The sequence below is a fragment of the Rattus norvegicus genome, chromosome 12 (assembly GCF_036323735.1).
Source record: "Rattus norvegicus strain BN/NHsdMcwi chromosome 12, GRCr8, whole genome shotgun sequence".
Taxonomy (NCBI): Eukaryota; Metazoa; Chordata; class Mammalia; order Rodentia; family Muridae; genus Rattus; species Rattus norvegicus.
Window position 1 is genome coordinate 12,500,733 of NC_086030.1, and position 20,312 is coordinate 12,521,044.

At 46.5% G+C, this 20,312-nt stretch overlaps 2 protein-coding genes across 14 annotated transcripts in view; one reads left to right on the forward strand and one right to left on the reverse strand.

Moving 5' to 3' along the window:
• Flt1 (Fms related receptor tyrosine kinase 1) overlaps positions 1-4,018 on the forward strand; it is a 171,701-nt gene extending 167,683 nt beyond the window's left edge. Inside the window, exon 30 of the mRNA NM_019306.2 lies at positions 1,221-4,018. Coding sequence (NP_062179.2) covers positions 1,221-1,416 — 196 coding nt within the window. The 3' untranslated portion in view covers positions 1,417-4,018. The remainder of the gene's footprint in view (positions 1-1,220) is intronic.
• Positions 4,019-12,102: 8,084 nt separating this feature from the next.
• The window catches only part of Pan3 (poly(A) specific ribonuclease subunit PAN3), a 124,232-nt gene continuing 116,022 nt past the window's right edge, over positions 12,103-20,312 (reverse strand). For 10 of the 13 annotated variants that reach the window (XM_063271439.1, XM_346914.10, XM_039089924.2 and 7 more), the window contains 5 exons: positions 19,855-19,984; positions 19,422-19,486; positions 16,680-16,818; positions 14,801-14,930; positions 12,103-14,168 (listed from right to left, as the gene is read on the reverse strand). In XM_063271439.1, coding sequence (XP_063127509.1) covers positions 14,146-14,168; positions 14,801-14,930; positions 16,680-16,818; positions 19,422-19,486; positions 19,855-19,984 — 487 coding nt within the window. In that variant the 3' untranslated portion in view covers positions 12,103-14,145. Of the gene's footprint in view, positions 14,931-16,679; positions 16,819-19,421; positions 19,487-19,853; positions 19,985-20,312 lie in introns of those variants that run through there. The other 3 variants (XM_039089925.2, NM_001419788.1, XR_010056399.1) reach the window with 3 other exon arrangements.

Sequence of the window (20,312 nt, forward strand, 5' to 3'; positions counted from 1 at the left end):
CTGCAGGCACCAGGCACACGTGTGGGACACATAGATACAGGGGAGCACGACACCCACGCGCATAACAGAACACCAGGCTGCCAGTCCCGGTGCTGTAGTTGACTGAGCCTCAACTGAACTCCTACAAACCCCTCCAGTGATGGGATTTGCACAGTCCACCAGGCCACTGGAAAGACGGGCACTCCCAGGCAGATATTTGCCCTTTCCCTGTGATGAAGTCTCAAAAGAAGGCCCTGGTGTCAAAGTCACAGAGTAATGGACCTCAGTGTGTGCAAAGGAAAGAGTAGGCTGGCCGGTCTTTTGTTTCTTATTGAGGATCATGTGGGAGGAAAAGGGTGCAAACCCTAATTTATATCTTCTACCCTGCAATTAAAGATTAACGATCATAGCCAGGCCAGTCCAGGCCGGTCTACCTCCTGTGGCTCATGAGTTCTGTCCATCCTAGCTCTCACCAAACAGTAATTCCAACCCAACATTCCAGGGTGCAGATGCCTTTCTCCCTCCCATGTCCATCTTGGGCTCCTGTAATATATTGTACCCGAGTATAACAGACTCCTAGACCACGATGAGCTCAGGAAACACCTACGATGACTGTGTGTACAGTCCGTATTTCTTGAGACCATTAGCCACAGACTGTGACTGAAGGAGGGATTTATTTCTAGAGGCCAGAAGCTAAAGTCAAGGTGTTGGCAGTGACGCACGCCCTTTGGGGGCTTTGTGGGAAGGGTCTCCTCCCACAGCATCATGCCTTCCTCAGTTGGGGCTGTCCTCAAGCCTTCGCTCTGGTTGGTTAGGACCACCATTTGTGTGCACACTGCACTGGACTCCACCTGGCTAATTCAGAACGAACTCCTCCTCTTTAAGCCTCAGTTTAATTGTAGAGTGGGTGGCAGGTTCCCAGGATTTGACCTGATATTGGGGGAAGGGCAGGCAGTCCCTATCCCCCAATTTAGCTGATCCCAGGAGCTAACAGGACAGGGCTGTTCCCAAGTCTTGTTTCCAGTGAGAATCCCATCTCGTCCAACGCTCCACTCCTAGCCACTCGTTCCACCCAGTGGCACCAAAGTAGCATGTATGTTTCGAACAAAGAACGTGGAACTAGAGACAGATGAGATTCTAGGACAGGTAAGGACAGGTGACCCATTTAAGTAGGCATTAGGCCTATCCCGGAAAATACCTGTAAGACGTTAGATCGATTGATTGTTTCTCTTTCTCTTTAGCCTGAGAATTACTAGTAAAAGCAAGGAGGCGGGGCTTTCCGATCTGCCCGGACCCAGCTTCTGCTTTTCCAGCTGTGGCCACATCAGGCCTGTGCGCCAGGAGGATGAAGACGACCCTGAGCTGGGGAAGGAATCCTGCTGCTCTCCGCCCCCAGACTACAACTCCGTGGTGTTGTACTCCTCCCCGCCTGCTTAGTGCTTCTCACAAGCCCCAGACAACAGCCTCTGACAGTATTATACATATATGAGTTTACACCTATTCCGCTCCTCGGGAGCCAGCTGCTTCTCGTGACTTTTAATCGTGCTTTTTGTTTTGTTTGTTGTCGCTGTTTTGACTAACAAGAATGTAACCCCCAGATAGAGCCACGTGAGGAAAACACTATTGTTCAATCCTCCTGTGACTCCACGTTAGAGAAATCCTTTCTAAGTCCCAACGGCTCGGCTCACCTGCTTCAACCCCCCAAAGCCTCAGGGTAACTTGGACAGGAAGGTGCTGGTGCCGCCCCGCCCACGCTGGCCATGGCCCCACCCACCCTCCCTGCAGCTGTGGGACCAGACCCAGTAAGTCATTAGCTCAGGGCAGCGTGCTCTGGGTCCCTTTCTGAGGAAAGGGAGAACAGCAAACGAGAGAGGCACAGGAAAAGGCCGTGGGCTGCATCCTGTGGAGCCGGTGCAGGAGAGGGCTCTGCTCTGCTACTTCAGTGACTTGTCACTTCTGGCCTCTGCTTTTTCAGGCCCCCTTCCAAGAGGTTACAGAGCAGAACGTGTGGGGTGTTTCCCAGACCAGGGGGCACATGTTCTCGGGAACCACAGTAAATCTTAAATCTTTTCCCGGGAGTCTTCTGTCTCTGTTCGCCATCCAAAGCACGTTTAGTATGTGTCAGTGAGGGTGGCGCTTGGCTCTGCGGCCATACCCACCATCAGTTTCTCTAGCGAGATGCACTGAGGTCAGACCCAAGCTTGGAGTCCTGACCTTAGCATACTGCTCACACGGGGTTAAGTGGTCCAGTTTGGCCTAGTAAGGTTGCCTACCAATGGGCTCAAAAGTCACCTTTTAAACAGGCTTCATTTCAAGTATTAATATACAGACAAGACACTTTTGCATTACCTTGCTTTATATAGTTAGCTATCCAGGGAAGCCGGGGTGACTTAAGAGTAATGGTCTAGAAAAGGGTTTTCTCTGTACCCAGACCCGGCTCGATGGGCTAAGACCTGGTAAGACAGAGTGGGTGCTCCATGTATAATCGCCAAACCACACACCTGAAGTTGGCACCTCACCGCCTTTTACTTCATCGTGTGTTTCCCCTTCTCAAGGCAGTCTGAGAGGAGCAGAATAGCATCAGCCCATGTTTGGTAAGCACTTTATGCTCCTCGACAGAACAGGCGGTGTTCTCTACGGCTCTCTCTACAGCTGCGACTCAGGTTAGTCAGTGAGCCATCAAAAGGAAAAAAAAATCTTTTCATCTGTTTCGGACCTTGCCTGGGGTCTAACAATGATGAGGACAGGGTAGAAAAGGGAAGACAGGGTAGAAAAGGGTGCCCTCTCTTTGGAGTCTAGAGATTGTGAGCCCTGGGTCTCTAAAATGGCTCTTAGAAGCTGTGTGTGCAAATTGAGGGGTGGGGTGGTCTGAGTGTTTAGGTCGTGTGCACCTGCTGGAGCCTCGCGGCTGGGCAGACGATGAATAGCTGCTTCGGGAGAGCGGACCACGCTTGACGCTAAGCTCTCTGCCCTGAACGGTAGCACGTGAGCCTGCTTCCCAGTGTACCACATCCTTGAGGTTCTTTGTCTGATGAGACTGGAGACTCAGCGCAAGCCCCATCAAGGTGGTCTGCAACCCACGGTGGCCAGGATTAGACACGAAAGAAAGGGCTTCCCCAGCCACACTGGAGATAAAGAAATCAGGTAGGGCCGGGCAAAGAAATCTTTGTTCAATTAGAAAAGCTCTTGTCCACTGCGGTGTGTAAATCAGGGATTAGACAGAGTCTACCAGAGAAACGGATGCTATAGCCAGCATCCTGTGATTTCTCAGCCAAATATCCAGCAATTAGAGGGGGATAGCCAGTCCTGTATTATTCCAATTTTAATCATCTAATTCTTAATCATTAAGATGCTTTAGTAAATGTCCCTTTTCCACAAAAGTAAAGAAAGCCTATTGGGATTCTCTGGTTCTGTTTAAGGACAGCTTTGGAGCCTATGGAAGTTGATTAGCCAGAAAAAAGGAAAGAAAGGAAGAAAGAAAATGGTTCCTCCTGAGTTTTTAAGGTAGGAAGAAAAATGGAAATCTATAAAGACAGCCATACCTAGGTGCACTGTGCCTGTTCACCAAAGCCAGCATTGGATGGTAAGAGTCTTGACAGTGACATTAAAACCCTTTGCCATTCAAGGCCAAGCAGTTGGAACTAAGGAAGAGCGAACATTTCTCCTAGTGTTTGGGACTCGCCCTGTGTGACTAGGGAGCTGAAGCCTCAGGCAAGTCTAAGCTAGCCCGAGGCGGATCCTTAGGAGACAGATCTGGTCGAACCCCGTTGCACAGGTCTTCGAGCAGTGAAGGGGGGGGGGGCAGCTCAGTGAAGGGAGAGGGCACCTCTGACCCACAGTGGTAGGAACTGTACGTGTATGTGTGTATCTGTATGTTTTGTGCATAACTATTTAAAGAAACTGGAATTTTGAAGTTACTTTTATATGAGTCAAGATTATTTGCTACAGACCTGAGACATGATCTGGCCACACCTTTCTAGTCATGATGAATGTATTTCATATATTATCTTCATTTAATAAAATTAACTTTCAAAACCAAGTTGGTTTTTTTGTTTGTTTGTTTTGTTTTTAAGTTTTTTTGGTAAGTGGGGTCAAAGGGGTGGGAGGAAGTCTTAGGTGTGCCTCTGGGTAGGTGGGGGACTGAATCCTGGGGCGGCTTATTAAATACCAATTATCAAGTATGGCTCGAGGAAGACTACAGCAAGCACTGTGGGAGCAAGGGCGTGCAACGCCCCACTAGTCCCACACTGGCTGCCTAGGCCTCGAGATGCTGCACCCTGCACATGGCCCGTGAAACGCAAATTCGTAGAAGTCAATGCTATGGGATTCTCCAGGAGCAGAAGCAACAGAAGGAAATTATACCTACTTTAAAGGGACTTGTGATCGACTAGAGAAAGGCTGGGGGGGTGGAGGGGACGACGGGACAGCAGCACTTGCTGTCCTTGGAGAGGACCCAGTTACCAGCACAGCAACTTGAGACAGTCTGGAACTCCAGTTCCAGGGCACCCAATGCTTTCTCCTGTGGGAGATATATATGCATATATATGCACATATATGCATTATATATGCATGCAGACAGAACACTCATACACAGGAAACTAAAACAAAAATTAAGCAAAAAGCTGTCAAGTTGGTTTATGGAGTACGGGTCAGTAGTCCAATGACCACTGTCTTAAACCTAAGAGGTCAAGAACCCTGGCTGGTTCTCCGTCGCTGGGGCTGGAAGCTTGGGCAGTCGGAGCTGTGTAGTGGCTGTCTCACACGGAAGAGACCGACTTCCCGGTAGTCAGTCTACAAGGCCGTCTTCAGCCCATGTTGGCCACTGGGAAAAGCTTGGTCTCAGTGACAGAAAGCAGCAGCATCGACCACGTAAATTAACTCCCTGAGAAGGGAAAGCCAGGCAGGCGAAGGCTGAGTAATCTTTTCTTCTGAGTGCTTTTTATCTAGGCAACTACCAGAAAGTGGGCCTTCCCCAGGTCAATTAACGCAGTCAAGATAACCCCTCAACTGAGGCTCCCTGCTCAGGTGATTCTAAGGTGTGGCAAGTTGGTATTTAAAGCCAACCATCACAGACAACATGCCCAGAAATACCAAAATGAGTACCACCATGAAACCGGGACTGCCTCTGAAGAGCCCGCAATTAGAAACAGGCAGTCTCCCCTAAACACTAATTTTCAACTGATAAACAATTACCACAATTACAGGGTGTGTGTACTGTGTGCACGTGCAGATTAGAGGGGACATGCGAGAAGCAACGACAAAAGCATAGAACAAAAGAAATTCCCCCAAGAGGAGTGCTCCTGTTTAGCTGACTCCACTTGGCTCTGTGGCCTACCCCCTGGAAGGGAGACAATTCAGGCAGACATGTTTTTTATCATCTATCTGGCTGATATATAATATCCTGCACAGAGAGCTTGGAGGAACACAAGGAGAGGTGAGAAGTTCAACAAACATCCTTGGGTACAGAGGCAAGAAAGAATAAATGGCCAAGCTCAACAAACTTGTAAAAGACGTTTAGTCTTCAAGAATCTAAGTACAGGCCAGGCAGTGGTGGCCATGCCTTTAGTCCCAGCACATTAGCTTGTACTTCGGGGCCAGTTCGCCTTTCCCTGCAAGCATGCGTTTGCTCTCCACGCTGCATAGCTACTCCTTGAATCCTCTCTGGAAGACCTTTGCTGTTTCTGTATTCAAAGCAGGTAACTTCTCGAGTTTTCTTCTCACCCCTGAGTTTCACTGGGTGGTGGTGGTGCACACCTTTAATCCCAGCACTCAGGAGGCAGAGGCCGGTGGATCTCTGTGAGTTTGAGGCCAGCCTGGCAGCCTGGTGTACAGAGCTAATTCCAGGACAGCCAGAGCTACTCAGAGAAACTCTGTTGTCTCAGGGCTGGGGAAGGAATGTGAACTATTTTAAAGACCCTGGGTTTTGAGCTTACATGGTAGCCTGGGGGTGGGTAGGTTAAGAAAATGTCTGGTTTCATAACAAAGTCACTCTTTTGGGAAATGATTGAAAAATGTCTCAGGAGCCAGCCTTGTGTCAGAGCATAGATATTTTCTCATGACTCTGGGAAGTGACAGGACATTTGAGAATTCACTTCTTCAGCAGTGGGATGACCCGGCAATGTTTCTTAGACTTCCACAGCATGAAAACACATCTCCAGATTTGGGGCTTTCATAGATGAGGAATGCTAAAAAAAAATATGGGGATGGTCAGCTTTCAACTGTGAATTATGGACATTTAAGGGAGAAAGTAAGACAGCAAAAGCTAGACCCCAGATCGAACCCAATTTGGGATCAATGAGACCACCATTATGATTCACTGTGCTGCATACTGTCTGTGAACTTTTACATATATGGAAATGTGTGTGTGTGTGTATGTGTGTGTTTTTGTGTGCTGTCCTTCAGAAAGAACCGTTAAAAGAAAATACCCTACCATTTAGCACTTTTACTTTTGGAGACAGGATCTCATTATTGTAGTCTTAGCAAGCCTGGAATTATATAGACCAGGCTAGCCTAGAACTCACAGATGTTCTCATGCCTTTGCCCAAGCTCCACCTCTGGCCACCTAGCACCCATTTAAAAAGTGGGAAGGCTATGGTGGGGATGTGTCTCAGGCGTGGAGCCTCATACATTAAGGCTTGAATTCCATTGCCAACAGTACCAAAAAAAAAAAAAACAAAACAAAACAAAAACAAAAAACAAAAAAAAAAAAACCCAAAAAAACCAAACAAACAAACAAAAAAACCAGAAAAAACCCCAAGTAAAATTCAATACACGAAAGAAGATGAATTGTATTAGCAACACCTCTAAAATACACTGAGGCAGATGCTTGACTTATTTTGAGGTTACACCAAGAGAAACCCACAATGAATTGTTTTTTAAAAAACGATGTATTTGTACGTACGGCACTGTTCTACCTGGCTCTGTGTGTGTGATCCCTGGGAACTGGACAGCTGAGAGCTGCCCTGTGGGTGCTGGGAAGTGACTTGGGTCTTGGGTCTACTGGGACATGTAGAGAAGTTGTAAGAATTCTGAAGTCCCTCTCACATGTCCCCCACACCCACTGGCACCTGTGTCCATTTACCTGGCCTCCCCTTCCAATGGCTCACCCCAAGCACAATAGTGCTCTCGATGGGTCTTCCCACCAACTCCCCTCCATTTCCTGCTTCCTTTGGACAACACAGATAGATATCCGTCTCTCATCTCTCATCCCATTTTTCCCTTTGTCCTCCATGGCAGAACTCTGAATGGTTTTGCCTATGTAATTGGTTTCCAACTCCTCTCCCCACCTCTTTAAAACCAGCTCAACTGAGTGCTGCAGCAGGAGCCGTGTGCTCGCTCATACTTACGCTGTTCTGCAGAGGCTCCAGGTCAGCAGCCTGGTGGCTTAGTCCTCATCTGGTACCACGGTACAGTTTCTGAAAAAAGTCTTTGGGGCTGAGGAAATGGCTGAGTTTGGTTAAAAACAAAACAAAACAACAACAGCAACAAAAGACTTGTTACACAAGGAGATCTGCAGCTTGCACCTAAGAGCCCAGCACAGAAGTGCATCTGTGACCCCAGAACTGCAGTGGAAGTGTTTGTGCAGAGACAGGTGGATGGCCCTGGGGCTTTGTGGCCAGTCAATCTAGCTGAATGGTGAGCTGCTGATCTACTGAGGAGCTGTCTGGTGGTCTGAATAATCATAGACCTAGTGGGTTCATATATTTGAATGTTTGGTCCTAGTTGCTGGGGTGGACCTCTTTGGGAAGGATTCGGAGGTGTGGCCTAGTTGGAGGATGTGTCAATGGGGGGGGGGGGAGCTTTGAGTTTTCAACAGCACAAGCCATTCCTCATTAGCGTTTAGCTTTCTCTGCCTGTGCTTGTGGATCAAGATAAGCTCTCAGCTACTGCCCAGCGCCATGCCTGGCTGCCTGCTGCCTTGCTCTGCTTCCCAGTGGTCAGAGACTCTGAGCCTCTGAAACCGTAAGCCCTTGATAAACTCCTCTGGAAGTTGCCTTCATCGTGGGGTCTTAACACAGTGATAGACAAGTAACTAAGACACCCTGCCTCTAGATGGATGGGTGGGAGCGGGGAGCAGGCAGGCTGGTGAGATGGCTCAGCAGTAAAGAGCACTGGATGCTTATACAGAAGCCGAGTTCAATTTCCAGCACCCACGTGGACACTCACAACAGCACCTCCAGTTCGAGGGAATCTGAGGCTCTTTCCTAGCCTCCACAAAAACCAAGTACATACATGGTACACGCGTGCAAACACACACACACACACACACAGAAGCAAAAATTCATATACGTAAAAATAAAATATTTAATATTAGCTTAAAATATAAGGCTGAGTGTGATAAAAGACATGGCCTCTGAACATGCACACGTGTGGACAAGCACACTCACTCATACATGTATAACACACACATTTTCTTTCTGCTGCTGCGGCTACAATAGCTTGACAAAAGCAGCTTAGGGGAGGAGTCTTTTCACTCACAATTCCAAGTTATAGCCCACTCCAAGGAGTCAAGGTGGTAGAAAGGTGAAAAGGGCTAGTTAGATACCATGTAGTCAAGAGCAGAGATAACTAGCTACATGCATGCTACATGCTTGGACATGTTCAGCTCCACTTCATTTCTTGAGACAGTTTGAGACCCTGGCCTATAGAATGGTGCTGCCCAAAGTGACCTCCATTTTCTTACCAATTAGCTTAAGACAACAGGCTGTACAAACCTGTCCATTGACAGGTCTACAAACCAGTCCAATGAAGGCAGTACCTCTAGGAGACCCGCAGTATTTTCAATGAGAAGGACTCCCAGGCTCATATTTGAATGCTTTCTCTGCCTGGATCAAGGTTAAGCTCTCAGACGCTGCTCCAGCACCATGCCTACTTGCCTGCCTCCATACCCTGAGGGTCATGCTCTGGAATCACGAGCCACAAATGAAAATGTTTCACTTTTAAAAGTTGCTTGGTCTTGGCACTTTGCAGAAACTATAGAAAAGTAACTGGGATAAGACCGTCTTCTTAAGTGATTCAAGGGCTGACCCTGACCATTAACATTAATGGTCACGTTGTCCATAAATACGATCACGAACCCACTCTTGGCCAACTTAACGCACATCTCTTTAAAACTGTAATTCTCTAGCACATGTGGTGACACTTGAGTTCAAACCTTCAGGAGGCATCGGTAGGTAGATCTCTGAGAGCTCTAGGCCACCTGGTCTATACGGAGAGTGAAACTCCACCTTGAGAGTAACCAAGTCAGTAACTTTCCTTCAGTGAAAAGCTTTTGTGTTTCATGGCACTGACCTCACTTCCTCCGATCCAATTTTTACTTTAATTTCATTTCGGTTTTGAAAAAATATCCTGGCAAAAAGCAGCATAGGAGGGGAAGACCTTATTTGGCTTACGATTTCAGCCATCATTGGGGAAAGTCAAGATGTGTGCATGCACCCACTGTGTGTGTGTGTGTGTGTGTGTGTGTGTGTGTGTGTGTATGCGTGTCTCCACTTTGATTTCAGGAAATATTCCCTTCTCTCCTTTCTCCTTTGTCTCTGGCTAGCTGAACCTCACTTTTCTGACTTTTGAACACTGCTCTGGGGCTCTGGCTGGGAGCTTCAACTAGGCTCAGCACCCCAATCACCACCATGACTTTAACTGGCAACTGTCCGATGAGGATCTTCAATGCACAGATCAGTCCTGGGCCTTGAACTCCAAATGCCACTATGCTAAGCTGCTGTTTCCTCTCACTGCTCTGAGCCTATCTTTCAGCTGGCCTAAACAGTGCTTACATTCCTCTCAGTCTTTCCTAAGTCCCCTTTCCTCAGGGACAGCACTGGGACAGCACTGTATACCATGACTTGGTGGCCTATTTTCTGCCTACCTCTTGTTACACGCTCTCCAAACGCTTCACTACGTGCCAGGCCATGGGCAGGTGCTGAGATACAGTCTCGGCAGAGCCCTGCATTCAGACAGGCCAGCTCCTGCCGTGTGACTCACTCAGTCAAGCTCCAAAGTTAAACTTACTGTCATTCCTGATGTGCCAGCCCAAGTCCCTGGCCCACAGAATCTGAGACAGGGTATGTGTACCATTAGGCTTGGTGCAAAACAGTCAGCCAGTACAATGTGTAAAAATCTCAGGCTCCAGGACAAACTCTTAATTGTCCCATTCCCAGATCCCTCTGCCCCTATTAAAACCCCGACACTTAGAAATCTTCTAGCCATCCCAAAGCTCATTTTCTTCTTCTTCATCCTATGCTGGTGCTGCTTTCAAAGTACAACCAGAATCCTACACTGTGCACCTTCTCTGGGCCACCCTGGCCAGATGCTTTCTTTTCCCCTCTAAAACCTCTTCCCTGGTCCATCTTAGACACGCTAGCTAGAATGATCTTTAAGTGTGTCACATTCCTCTTCTGCTCACGACTGTCCAGCAGCCCCTCCACTGAGGGCAGAAGGCAAAACAGACGATCCACAAGTCCAATGCTTGTCTTTCCTAGGAGCTTCCCAAGGTCTTGACTGTCTGCCCCAGCTGCATTTGTCTTTTCTGTCCTGCGACACTGCTGCACTTGCCTGTGGGACTGGCAACCCCACGTCCTTCAAGTCCTTGCTCACATCAGCTTAGCAAGACCTCTGTGCCAGGCCACCCTCTGAAACTGCATCATGTCTGGAGGGGCAAACATGGCCAGGTAAATGAGAATTACAGGTAATCTTTCTGGTATTAATGTTTCCCATGCAAAAGGCGTATGCCAAAAATGTTTATACTCTCGAATATTTAGATTCAACTATTTGCTAAATCTGGCAAATAACTCGTTCTCCTAACCACAATTAACTTCTAAATACTACATTACAGTTGCCAGTATCTAAGGGGAACGGTTTCTAGTGTCCTCTCACCCCAACCAAAACCCTTTACTCTTCTGTATAGTTTAGAGCATGCCTAGAAGACTCAATGTAAATGCAACAAAAATAACTGTCCATGTTATTACAAGGAGAAACGGAAGCTCCAAGCATTAGGAAAGTGTCTTCTCTTTTAGTGTTGAGAACTAGGCTTGACATACACTGATAGTCAGTTAGTATCTGATGAGTGAATTCTAGTCCATTCCACTGTGGCTCTGAGGGTGAGCTGCTTGGCCAAAGTCACAGAGGGCTCGAGGTGCTCAGCAGTGGGGCCAATACTCCCACCCTGGTCTTCTGCAGCCAGCTGGATTCTTACCCACCTTGTCACACTGCTTGTTAGCAAGATTTAAAACCAGCCTTTGTCCTTCTGCCCCAGTAGTCCGTGTGGAGGGAGATCTCCTCTGTGGGTTTGTGTTAAACTGGGAGAACGATGTGCTGCCCCAGAGCTGTTCGACTGCAGGGTGAGGAAAAGGGGAGCAGTACCACTGTGTGTGTCCCAGGTCACCAAGTGGACCACTGACCAGGCTTTAACGTCACAAAAACACCTTCCAAACTAGTGTCCACTCTCGCCCCTATCCGGATCCACAAATAGCTACACATTTCTTTTTATATGAAAGCTCCCCTCTTCTACTGTCAGGCCATCTGCCAGTCCCTCAGGTGGCAGCCATCTCCTGTCCCTGATCCTTGTGCCACTCTTGCCTCAAGCCTCCTGCTCCCTGACTGACCTCCCACTCTGTACTTTCAACTCCTCAGATCACAGGAATTTCAAACACACAGGAGGAAAAAACAAGACAAACAACAGCATCCCACAACAAACACTAACTATTCAGGCTCGATAAACAGTAACGACATTCTGCATGATTCATTCTTCTGGAGCGTGTCTGGAGAAACTGCAGAAGTGTCTCTCTGCACGCGGCACAGGCACGGGAGATAAACTTAGCTTTAGGGGGAAGCTCAATTAGAAGAGTCTTCAGCCAGCTCGTGGGAGGCCCTCGTTTCCCTCCCAAAGAGGGGACGGAACTAGCTCCGTGTCATTCCCCACCGTCAGGTAAGTAGTCTCTTTTTCTAAGTTTTAGTCTCAGCACAGACTCAAGGACACAGAAGACACACAATCAACAAGTAACTGCTAAAGCACTGAGCAGATCTGCCACCATTCCACCCAAAGGCAGAAATTCTTCAAAATGCACAGGCAACAGCCTTCAAACACCCAGTCAAGACCATGTATGGGTAATAACGAACAAAAATAAGTTTATCTCTGTAATTCTTTATTAAAAAATACTGCTATACACATAGAGACTGAAAACAGGGTTAAAGATGAGAAACAGGTACTGGGATCGTGACATTAGAACTTAAACATACTGGTGCTTTTTAGAGACAATGTTGCTATCCATGACAGAACCAAGGTCAAAGCAGAATAGAGGGCTCCCTCAAAGGCATCTGCAATGAAGTAAACACACTAACGGGATTGGAGATGGGCACACAGCTGAGGTGAGCGACACCACATGATTTCAGGGTTGTCCTTTCCGTGTTGTGTTGTCACACAGGAAGTCACGGTGAGTTCACGTCCTTCATTCGATATTCTCAGATAGTAAACTCTTCCTATGCACTGAATAGTAACTTTCAGACAACCTCCTATATGGGTTTACACCGTGGAACAGAGGGCTCCCAGAAAAAAAAGCAAAGCAAAACAAAAAAACGGAAAAAAGAAAAAAAGAAAGAAAGAAACCTATCAAAGCAGAGAACTCAAGAATTCTTTTGAAAACCATTCCCAATGAAAATAAATATAAAACAAAGCTAAAAAAATGTGCATTACCTGACACCAACTGTTTTCTGGCTGACAATATTTACTTATGAAAACTTTCAGCTGACTACCTTTTATACCCACACCAAGTCCTGAGGTTACCAGGGGCTGAAGCAAACTAGCGTTTCTGATGCAGACTCTCTGGGGTTGTGATGTGAACCTGCCTTGCAGAGGGGAGTTTGCTGGTCTATGCGGAACAAGAGATTCAAGCCCTATTTTACCCCTGCCCTTCTTTAGCATTCACATAACATTGGTCCACAAATGAAAATTTTCAAAAAGTTCCCAGGCCCCCAAAAACTAAAATAGATGATCCCCTTTCATTTTCAAAGAAAACAATATTGGAAAAAAATCTCCAGCCCGCTTATAAATTAAGCATTTCATATTTCTTCTAGAATACAAGTAGTTCTTTTTTGTACAAAAGAATTACAATATGATTTGTCAAAAAACATATAAAAAGACAGCTGCTCTTCCTCAATACATGAGCTAATGATAAAGACTTCTGTGTGTTACACTCAAAGTTCTTGTTCCCTTTAAATAAAAGGAACATCATGGTGGCAAATGGTCATTATCCTTTGAATATTGAACATTATGTTCTTTTAAAATCCATCCAGATCAAATGCAATAATTAATTTTCTTGTTAACGACTGATGCTACCGCTCGCGGACGCAGACGTGCTTGTTAGACGTGTGAAGTGTGTCTCTAGTCCTCAAAGCTTTCGGTGAAGAAAGGTGCTTTTTCTTGATGCAAATCTCAAGGCAGAGAAAAATCATTTTAAAGCTTATAAAAAGTGGACAGAGAAATGTTAAAAACTTCTCTGAAATATACAAATAGGTGTACTTGTTAAAAACGAAGACAGTAACATCAGTTGCAAGTGCTTGGGAGTCCGTCCCGACCCTCTGAGTCCCCACACTTTCTTCCCAGCTCTGCGGTGCACACCCAGTGCGCGCTCAGCACGCGGCTCGGGGAAGGAGATGGAGTCTTCATGGCGGCTGTGTAGGAGAAAATCCCAATGTATTTGGCAGTCTTCAGTATCGAAGTGACCACAAGTCCCACAAATACTTGAGTTTGGCGACAACTGCATGTCCAAATAGTAAGAAAGTTCCAAGGAAGAAAACTGCAACTTTTGAGATGGCCTTCTCAGATGACCGAAAGTCCTGTTACTTTGGGTTAAGCAGTGAGTGCAAAGGCACAGCAGGAAAGTGTCCTCCAGAGCCAGGCCGCAAAGCATCAGGCCACTGCTGTGCTCAGCCCACCTTCTCTCTCGACAGTGAGTCCAGATCCAGTGTAAGTACCATTATAAAGCTGGAGTTCAAAGGGAAAAAGCAAACTGGAAAGACCCTAAAGTAATGTAACTCCTCAACTTTCAGGCCTTCAGCACAATTTCATTTTGCTATTAAAAATTACGTCAATCTAAGTGTATGTGACTGGCAGGCAGACGCCTCTCTGAAGAAGCCTCTGGATGAACCTGGAGAAGAGCAGCGCCTGCTCCTTCAGTTACTGCTCCGATCGTTACCTGGAAAAGGATTTAAATCAACAAACGGGAATTCATATCTGAGAACTCAGGGATATTCTCTCTGAGTGCTCTTAAACACAGCACAAGCATCAGTTTGAGCTCACGTGGGTGGCCGGCAGCTGGAGCTTGCGTACGACACTCTTAAGGACTGACTACGCACTACACGGCATTTCTAGGAACTACTGACCTGGCCATCCCCCAAGAGCAAATTCTGCATCTCTCAGTGGCGAGCAATCAGCTGCCCCCTTCCTGTTCCCCAGTGTCCTTGCAAATAATTCCCTTAGTAAGCATACAATGTGGCAGGAGGTCAAAGGTCAGGAAAAGTCTTTAAAAAAATTAAGATTAGTGCATACACGAGTGGAAAACCAGGAGCAGGAGCATCATTCACCGAAAGGTGACCTTAGTCTGAATAAATTCTTCGGAGGCCAGTGGCAGCCAGAGTGCGTACAAAGTGAGACATTCTTCCTCTCAAGTAACAGAGCACCTGAGCCACGTGCGAGAAGCTTCGCTCCTTCCTGCTCATTCCCCTGGTGGCAGGAGATGGGAGGACAGGTCAGCCGTAGTGCAAACTGGCTATAGGCTTGGTCCTTCACCATGCCCTGTCATCACTTTTAGCAAATACTACAACTGACCATTGGCAGCCGCAATCAGTTCCTGAAAGGTATTTTCGAAGCAGCGTTTTAGGTCACTGTACGTCACCACCAGCACGCTCTTCTCGTCCCTGGAGGTCAGGCTTATCTTTTCTGGCACACCGGCATCCAGCTGAAAGTCGGAAGGAATGAAAAGATATGCAGTTCACATCGTGAGGAAGAGAGCTGACCCAGTCTATTTTAGGACATTTCTGACAACGATAATGAAATACTATAATCAATGACAATATGTCTGTCACACTCCCTTTCAGATTTCCATAAACAGCTTAACCATGGGTCAGAATTCCTAAGAATTCAAAGAAATAAACTGCTGGTGCCCCTGCCTGCCCTAGCGTTTAGAACGCGCTTGGTTACTCTCGTCTGTCACCATGCAAGGGCTTCTTCCATTTTAATTTAAAAAAAGTTTCTCATCAGTTCATTTCTGTGGCTTCCTCTATGATCTGTCTACCGTCTACTCCACTGCTGGGGTTTGGAGCAATATGGTTTCCATTAGTATTTCTTAAAGTTTCTTCTTTCAGGATTCCACTAATTGATTCATTAAAAAGCTTTAAATTTCACCAGAGGCTTAGAATTTCTATCAACATTTCCATAATTTGCAAGCTATTAAGAAAAATAAGTAAATAAACAAGTAAAAAAAAAAAAATCAAGGGGCTGGGGATTTAGCTCAGTGGTAGAGCGCTTACCTAGGAAGCGCAAGGCCCTGGGTTCGGTCCCCAGCTCCAAAAAAAAAAAAAAAAAAAAATCAAGTCTGTGGACCAGGTCTGGCCCCTGAGCATCACTACCTGTTTAATCATAACCTTATACAAAGACTACGGTTTACTCCAGAATCCACCTCCTCCTGTGTGTGCCAAGGTGCATGCTGTGGAGATCATGGGGCAACATGGGTGTCAGCCCCTTCCTTCCCTTCCCTCTTTGGTCTCTTTCACCATATGTGTGCATGTATCTACATATATGCAAACATACTGAATGCAAGCAATCATCCTACTCAATAAAACAAAGTGACACGTCGCCAAAACAACGTCTCAAAGAGGGGCCACCGCCATCGGTGACGGACAGGGCCACACAGGAAAACTCCACACCAGTGTTTCAACCTGTGGGTCACATATCAGATATCCCTTTGGCTCACTTAAGAATCATATATTAGGGGGTTGGGGATTTAGCTCAGTGGTAGAGCGCTTGCCTAGGAAGCGCAAGGCCCTGGGTTCGATCCCCAGCTCCGAAAAAAAGAACCAAAAAAAAAAAAAAAAAAAAGAATCATATATTAGTTAGGGCTGGGGATTTAGCTCAGTGGTAGAGCGCTTGCCTAGGAAGCGCAAGGCCCTGGGTTCGGTCCCCAGCTCCAAAAAAAAAAAAAAAAGAATCATATATTAGATATCCTACATATCAAATATTTACATTATAATTCATAATAGTAGCAACATTAGAGTTATAAAGCAGCAGCGAGAATGACTTTATGTTGGGGGTCACCACGGCATGAGGAACTGTATCAGGAAGGTTGAGAGCCACTGCTGTCGATGCTCCTGCTTTTGCTTCCAAGTGCTGGGATTAAAGGTGTGAGCCGCCATGCCCAGCCAAAAATCCTCACTTTAGAAAACGTCCACCAAATACACATCGTGTCTTCTTCAGTGTCCTAGTGCACACTACAGCTCTCTCCTGCCATCTTGAAAAACCTAACTATAGGGCAGGTGAGCTCTCAGCGGGTAAGGTGCTTGCCACCAAGCCTGACACCCACAGAAAGGAGAGAACGAGCTCCACAGGTCCCCTGACCTTGTATGCGCACACGGGGCAGGCACACATACTTACACACACAATGACAGAAACCTAGCTACTAAAAATGATTTTTTTTTTCCTTACAAATTACCTTGTTAAGACAAGAAATGATGTGACTGAGGTCGATCCAGGGAGCACCTGCTTCTGTCACCTGATGAAAAAGATGATCCCTGAAGAGTTTCAACAAATACCGGTCTCCAGTCTCTGACCAAGTTGGATCCTTCTGAAACCTGGGGAGTTAATATTTGATCTCAGTAACTCACTTTACATGCCACATGGCCATATTTTTCAGTCTCAAGATTCATCTAATTTTCCCCGGTTAATAAGAAATTAGAGGGGCTCTGTAAGTGCTTTAAAAAATGTCAACCACAAGTGCATGAAACACACTTCCCAACGTTTGATTCACAGGAATGATTGCCCCTTACATTCTACTCAATCTTTATGATTAAGACAAAGTAGAAAAAAGAAAAAATTGTCCTTCGATCCCTCTGGGCCAAGGCTGTACCAAGGAGTGTAAAGGGGAGACATGTTCAGAAAGCTTTCAGTCCTCCACACTTCACCGGCAGGTGCAGCCACGAGGAAGGAGAACCAGGGTCACTGGTAGTTTTAAGTCACCCGAGGAACCTACAGTCTGGGAGGAAGCAGTCACTCCAGTAACCAGAGACAGCAGGGATCCCCCGCTACATAGTGCTCTGAGAACAGGGTGGACGGGGCTGAATCGTGAGCCTGTCCTGGAAGGAGGAGGCTGAGGCTGCTAGTCCCAGAAAAATCATGCTCTGCAGCTGGCAAGAACTCGACAGCACTGAGCAAACTAGGAAGGGCCAGTGGGTCTAGAGGGGGTTCGGAGAGGAAAGAGAATTCAGAGAACCGGCAATGATGGACCGAGGGAAAGAAGTCACAAGCATCTAGAACACATGAGATCATTCATCCATTTCAAAGTATAAAACAACACTCTTTACCTGAACGCACAGTCATAAAGGAAGGTTTGCTCAGTTAGACCAAGCACACCAAGCGAGGTCTACAGAGGGAGAGCCTAAGCACAGCAGACGACCAGCCCCACAGGCGACTACAGCAGGCAAGGACACACCGACAGCACAGCACAACAGACAAATCCCAAGCTTTAAGGAGCGTTTTTTCAGGAACACCACCAACGACCCTCACAACACTCTTGGCACCTGATATGTCCACTGCTGCTCTACAGGACCAGGTCCCCTGCAGCACGGTCTGCCCCACAGCACACACCGGAGACAACGCGTTATGTACAGCACAACCTGGGCTCATGCTCTCCATAGTACACGGCCAGGTAGCTAACCTGTCTGTCTCCAGCTCTCCCTCCGTCACGGGGCAGAGGGAGAAGCCCAGCAGGCTTGACCATGTAGGAGTCTGCCCAATTCCAAATTCGTTTTATAAGGACAGTTTAGAATTTTATGTATAAAATCACATATCAATAATGTATAAAATTAGAAAAGTATTTTAGATTTCTCATGAGAGGTGAATGCTACAGGAGGGTGTGCTCCCTTGACAGGGAATAAATGATAGAAAAAAAGCAAGCAATAAAGAAAGCATTCACCCCAGAGAGGAGCAAAGACTGCCGGGATGGGAGAAGACATGCCAAGCTAAAGTGTTAATGTGGCAGCCGTGGGGCACGACCAGCCTGGGCGAGCACAGGTGGCGAGAAGGGGACCATTAGGCTAAATATTTTTCAAAGTATTTTATAACTGCCAGAAAGTTTACTGCTGGATGCTGTAGAATTATCTGCCTAAGCTCATCACAGGAAACAATGACCAACTCCAAGAGAGCAGGACTGAAAAAGGAGAGAAGGGACAACACTCAGAGTGGCATGCACCTCTTCCCAGCAATGCCAACCCTGGGAACAAGTGTCTCAGGTCTACGCAGTAGGCCAGCATGAAGGAGGAGGGTGGTCACCAGGTACAAGAGTCACAGAGCACAGGAGTCCTGTTTTGAAGTACCGGAGTGAGTACGTGAAAAGGCGGAAACAGGTCTGCAAACCGGTTCAACACGCGGCCTCTCATTAGGAACATTATCACAAATGACTCGCACACTCTTCACTTTGAAAACAGCCAAATGGGGCTGGGGAGATGGCCCAGAGGACCGGGGCTAGAGTCTCAGCACCCACACACCGACACACAATTGTCTGGGTCTGCAGTTCCAGGGGATCTGATGCCGTTCTGCCTTCTCAGATACCAGAGACTCACACAGTGCACAATACACATGCAAGCAACATGCCCATATACATGAAACAAAAATAAATCCTAAAAGAAAATCCCACGAGCACCTGTCACCTACCTCTAGGAGAAGTGACACAATTCTGATACGTAACTTACATACTTTAGTCACAACTGCAACTCTGTCCAGACTGTCTCAACAATTAACAAAGTACAGACATCAACTCTTAACTTAAAAGGTGAATGAAACAGCATAAAATGGTGTCACTTCATTACCAATAGTGACGTGTATAAAGTTGCATTTTCACAGGAAAGAATAGACAAACTACAACCGAGAGATTTCTAGTATCTCTCAAGTGACCAAGACAAACTGATGAGATCAGGCTTCAGCAGGAGACAGAGCACTGGCTTCTCTCCTTCCCTGATCTGTACTCCACGGCCAATTTCCAATATGGCATATAGATTCTTAAGAATAGCCACACCCAGGCTGTGATTTGAAACAACTCTTAACAGCTAACAGTTTTATGGTCCCCTCATGTGAGAACTTCCCTTTTCCAAATAAAAACATTAAGAAGGTAGTCCACTCATTCCTTATACAAACTGGCACTCTTGGTTCAAAACATGCTGTAAAAACTGGAAACCCTTACTCTGGTCTCTCGTTGATTGTTCCCAATTTTGCTAGAAGCCTAAACAGTCTTCCATTTTGAACCTCCTATAAAACATTAAAGGGAGAGAGAATGTTAGTGTCCCAGCCAACTGAATAGAAACCAAGGTTTTAAAACAATACCCTCTACCCACAGCATTCTCATGCAGCAGGTACACTCCCACACTGCTGGGTCTGCTCTTAAACACACGCCTAGTTTTGTGCATAGTGGTACCCAAGATTATGCAACTCATCAATTCTAGGAATTATTGAAAATACTAACACTAAACAAAACTAGTATTTTAGGCACGACCATGAATAGGACACTAGAGAGTAAAATCAAGCCTCGTGTGAACAAGAGCGTCACAGTGGGATCCCAGGCAGTCGGCTCAGTGAACACTGCACTTTACGCCATCCACACAGTAACTAGACTCTACCTTAGCAAGGTCTTCCTCGATAACATCATTTCTCATTTGAGCAGCATCCAGTTGAGTGTAAAACCGAGCACCAATCATGGGCATGATGTCATTCACACTCCGCATCCTGTTTTGGTCAGTCAACAAGTACCTATACCAAGACAGACAAGAATCCCATGAATGGTGAGCATGGGTTAATAACAACACAGCCACAAGCACACAGATGCTGCTGTCACTACAATCTGGCGCTCACAATTTGAAAACGTACTTTTCATGCAAATTAATTCCGTTCTGAAATTTGAGTAACTCCTTCCCTTCCCTGAACATTTTTTTGTTTTTGTTTTTTTTTTCTTTTCTTTTTTTCAGAGCTGGGGACCGAACCCAGGGCCTTGTGCTTGCTAGGCAAGCGCTCTACCACTGAGCTAAATCCCCAACCCCCCCTGAACATTTTTAATGGTCCAACATCTCTGTGCTCACAC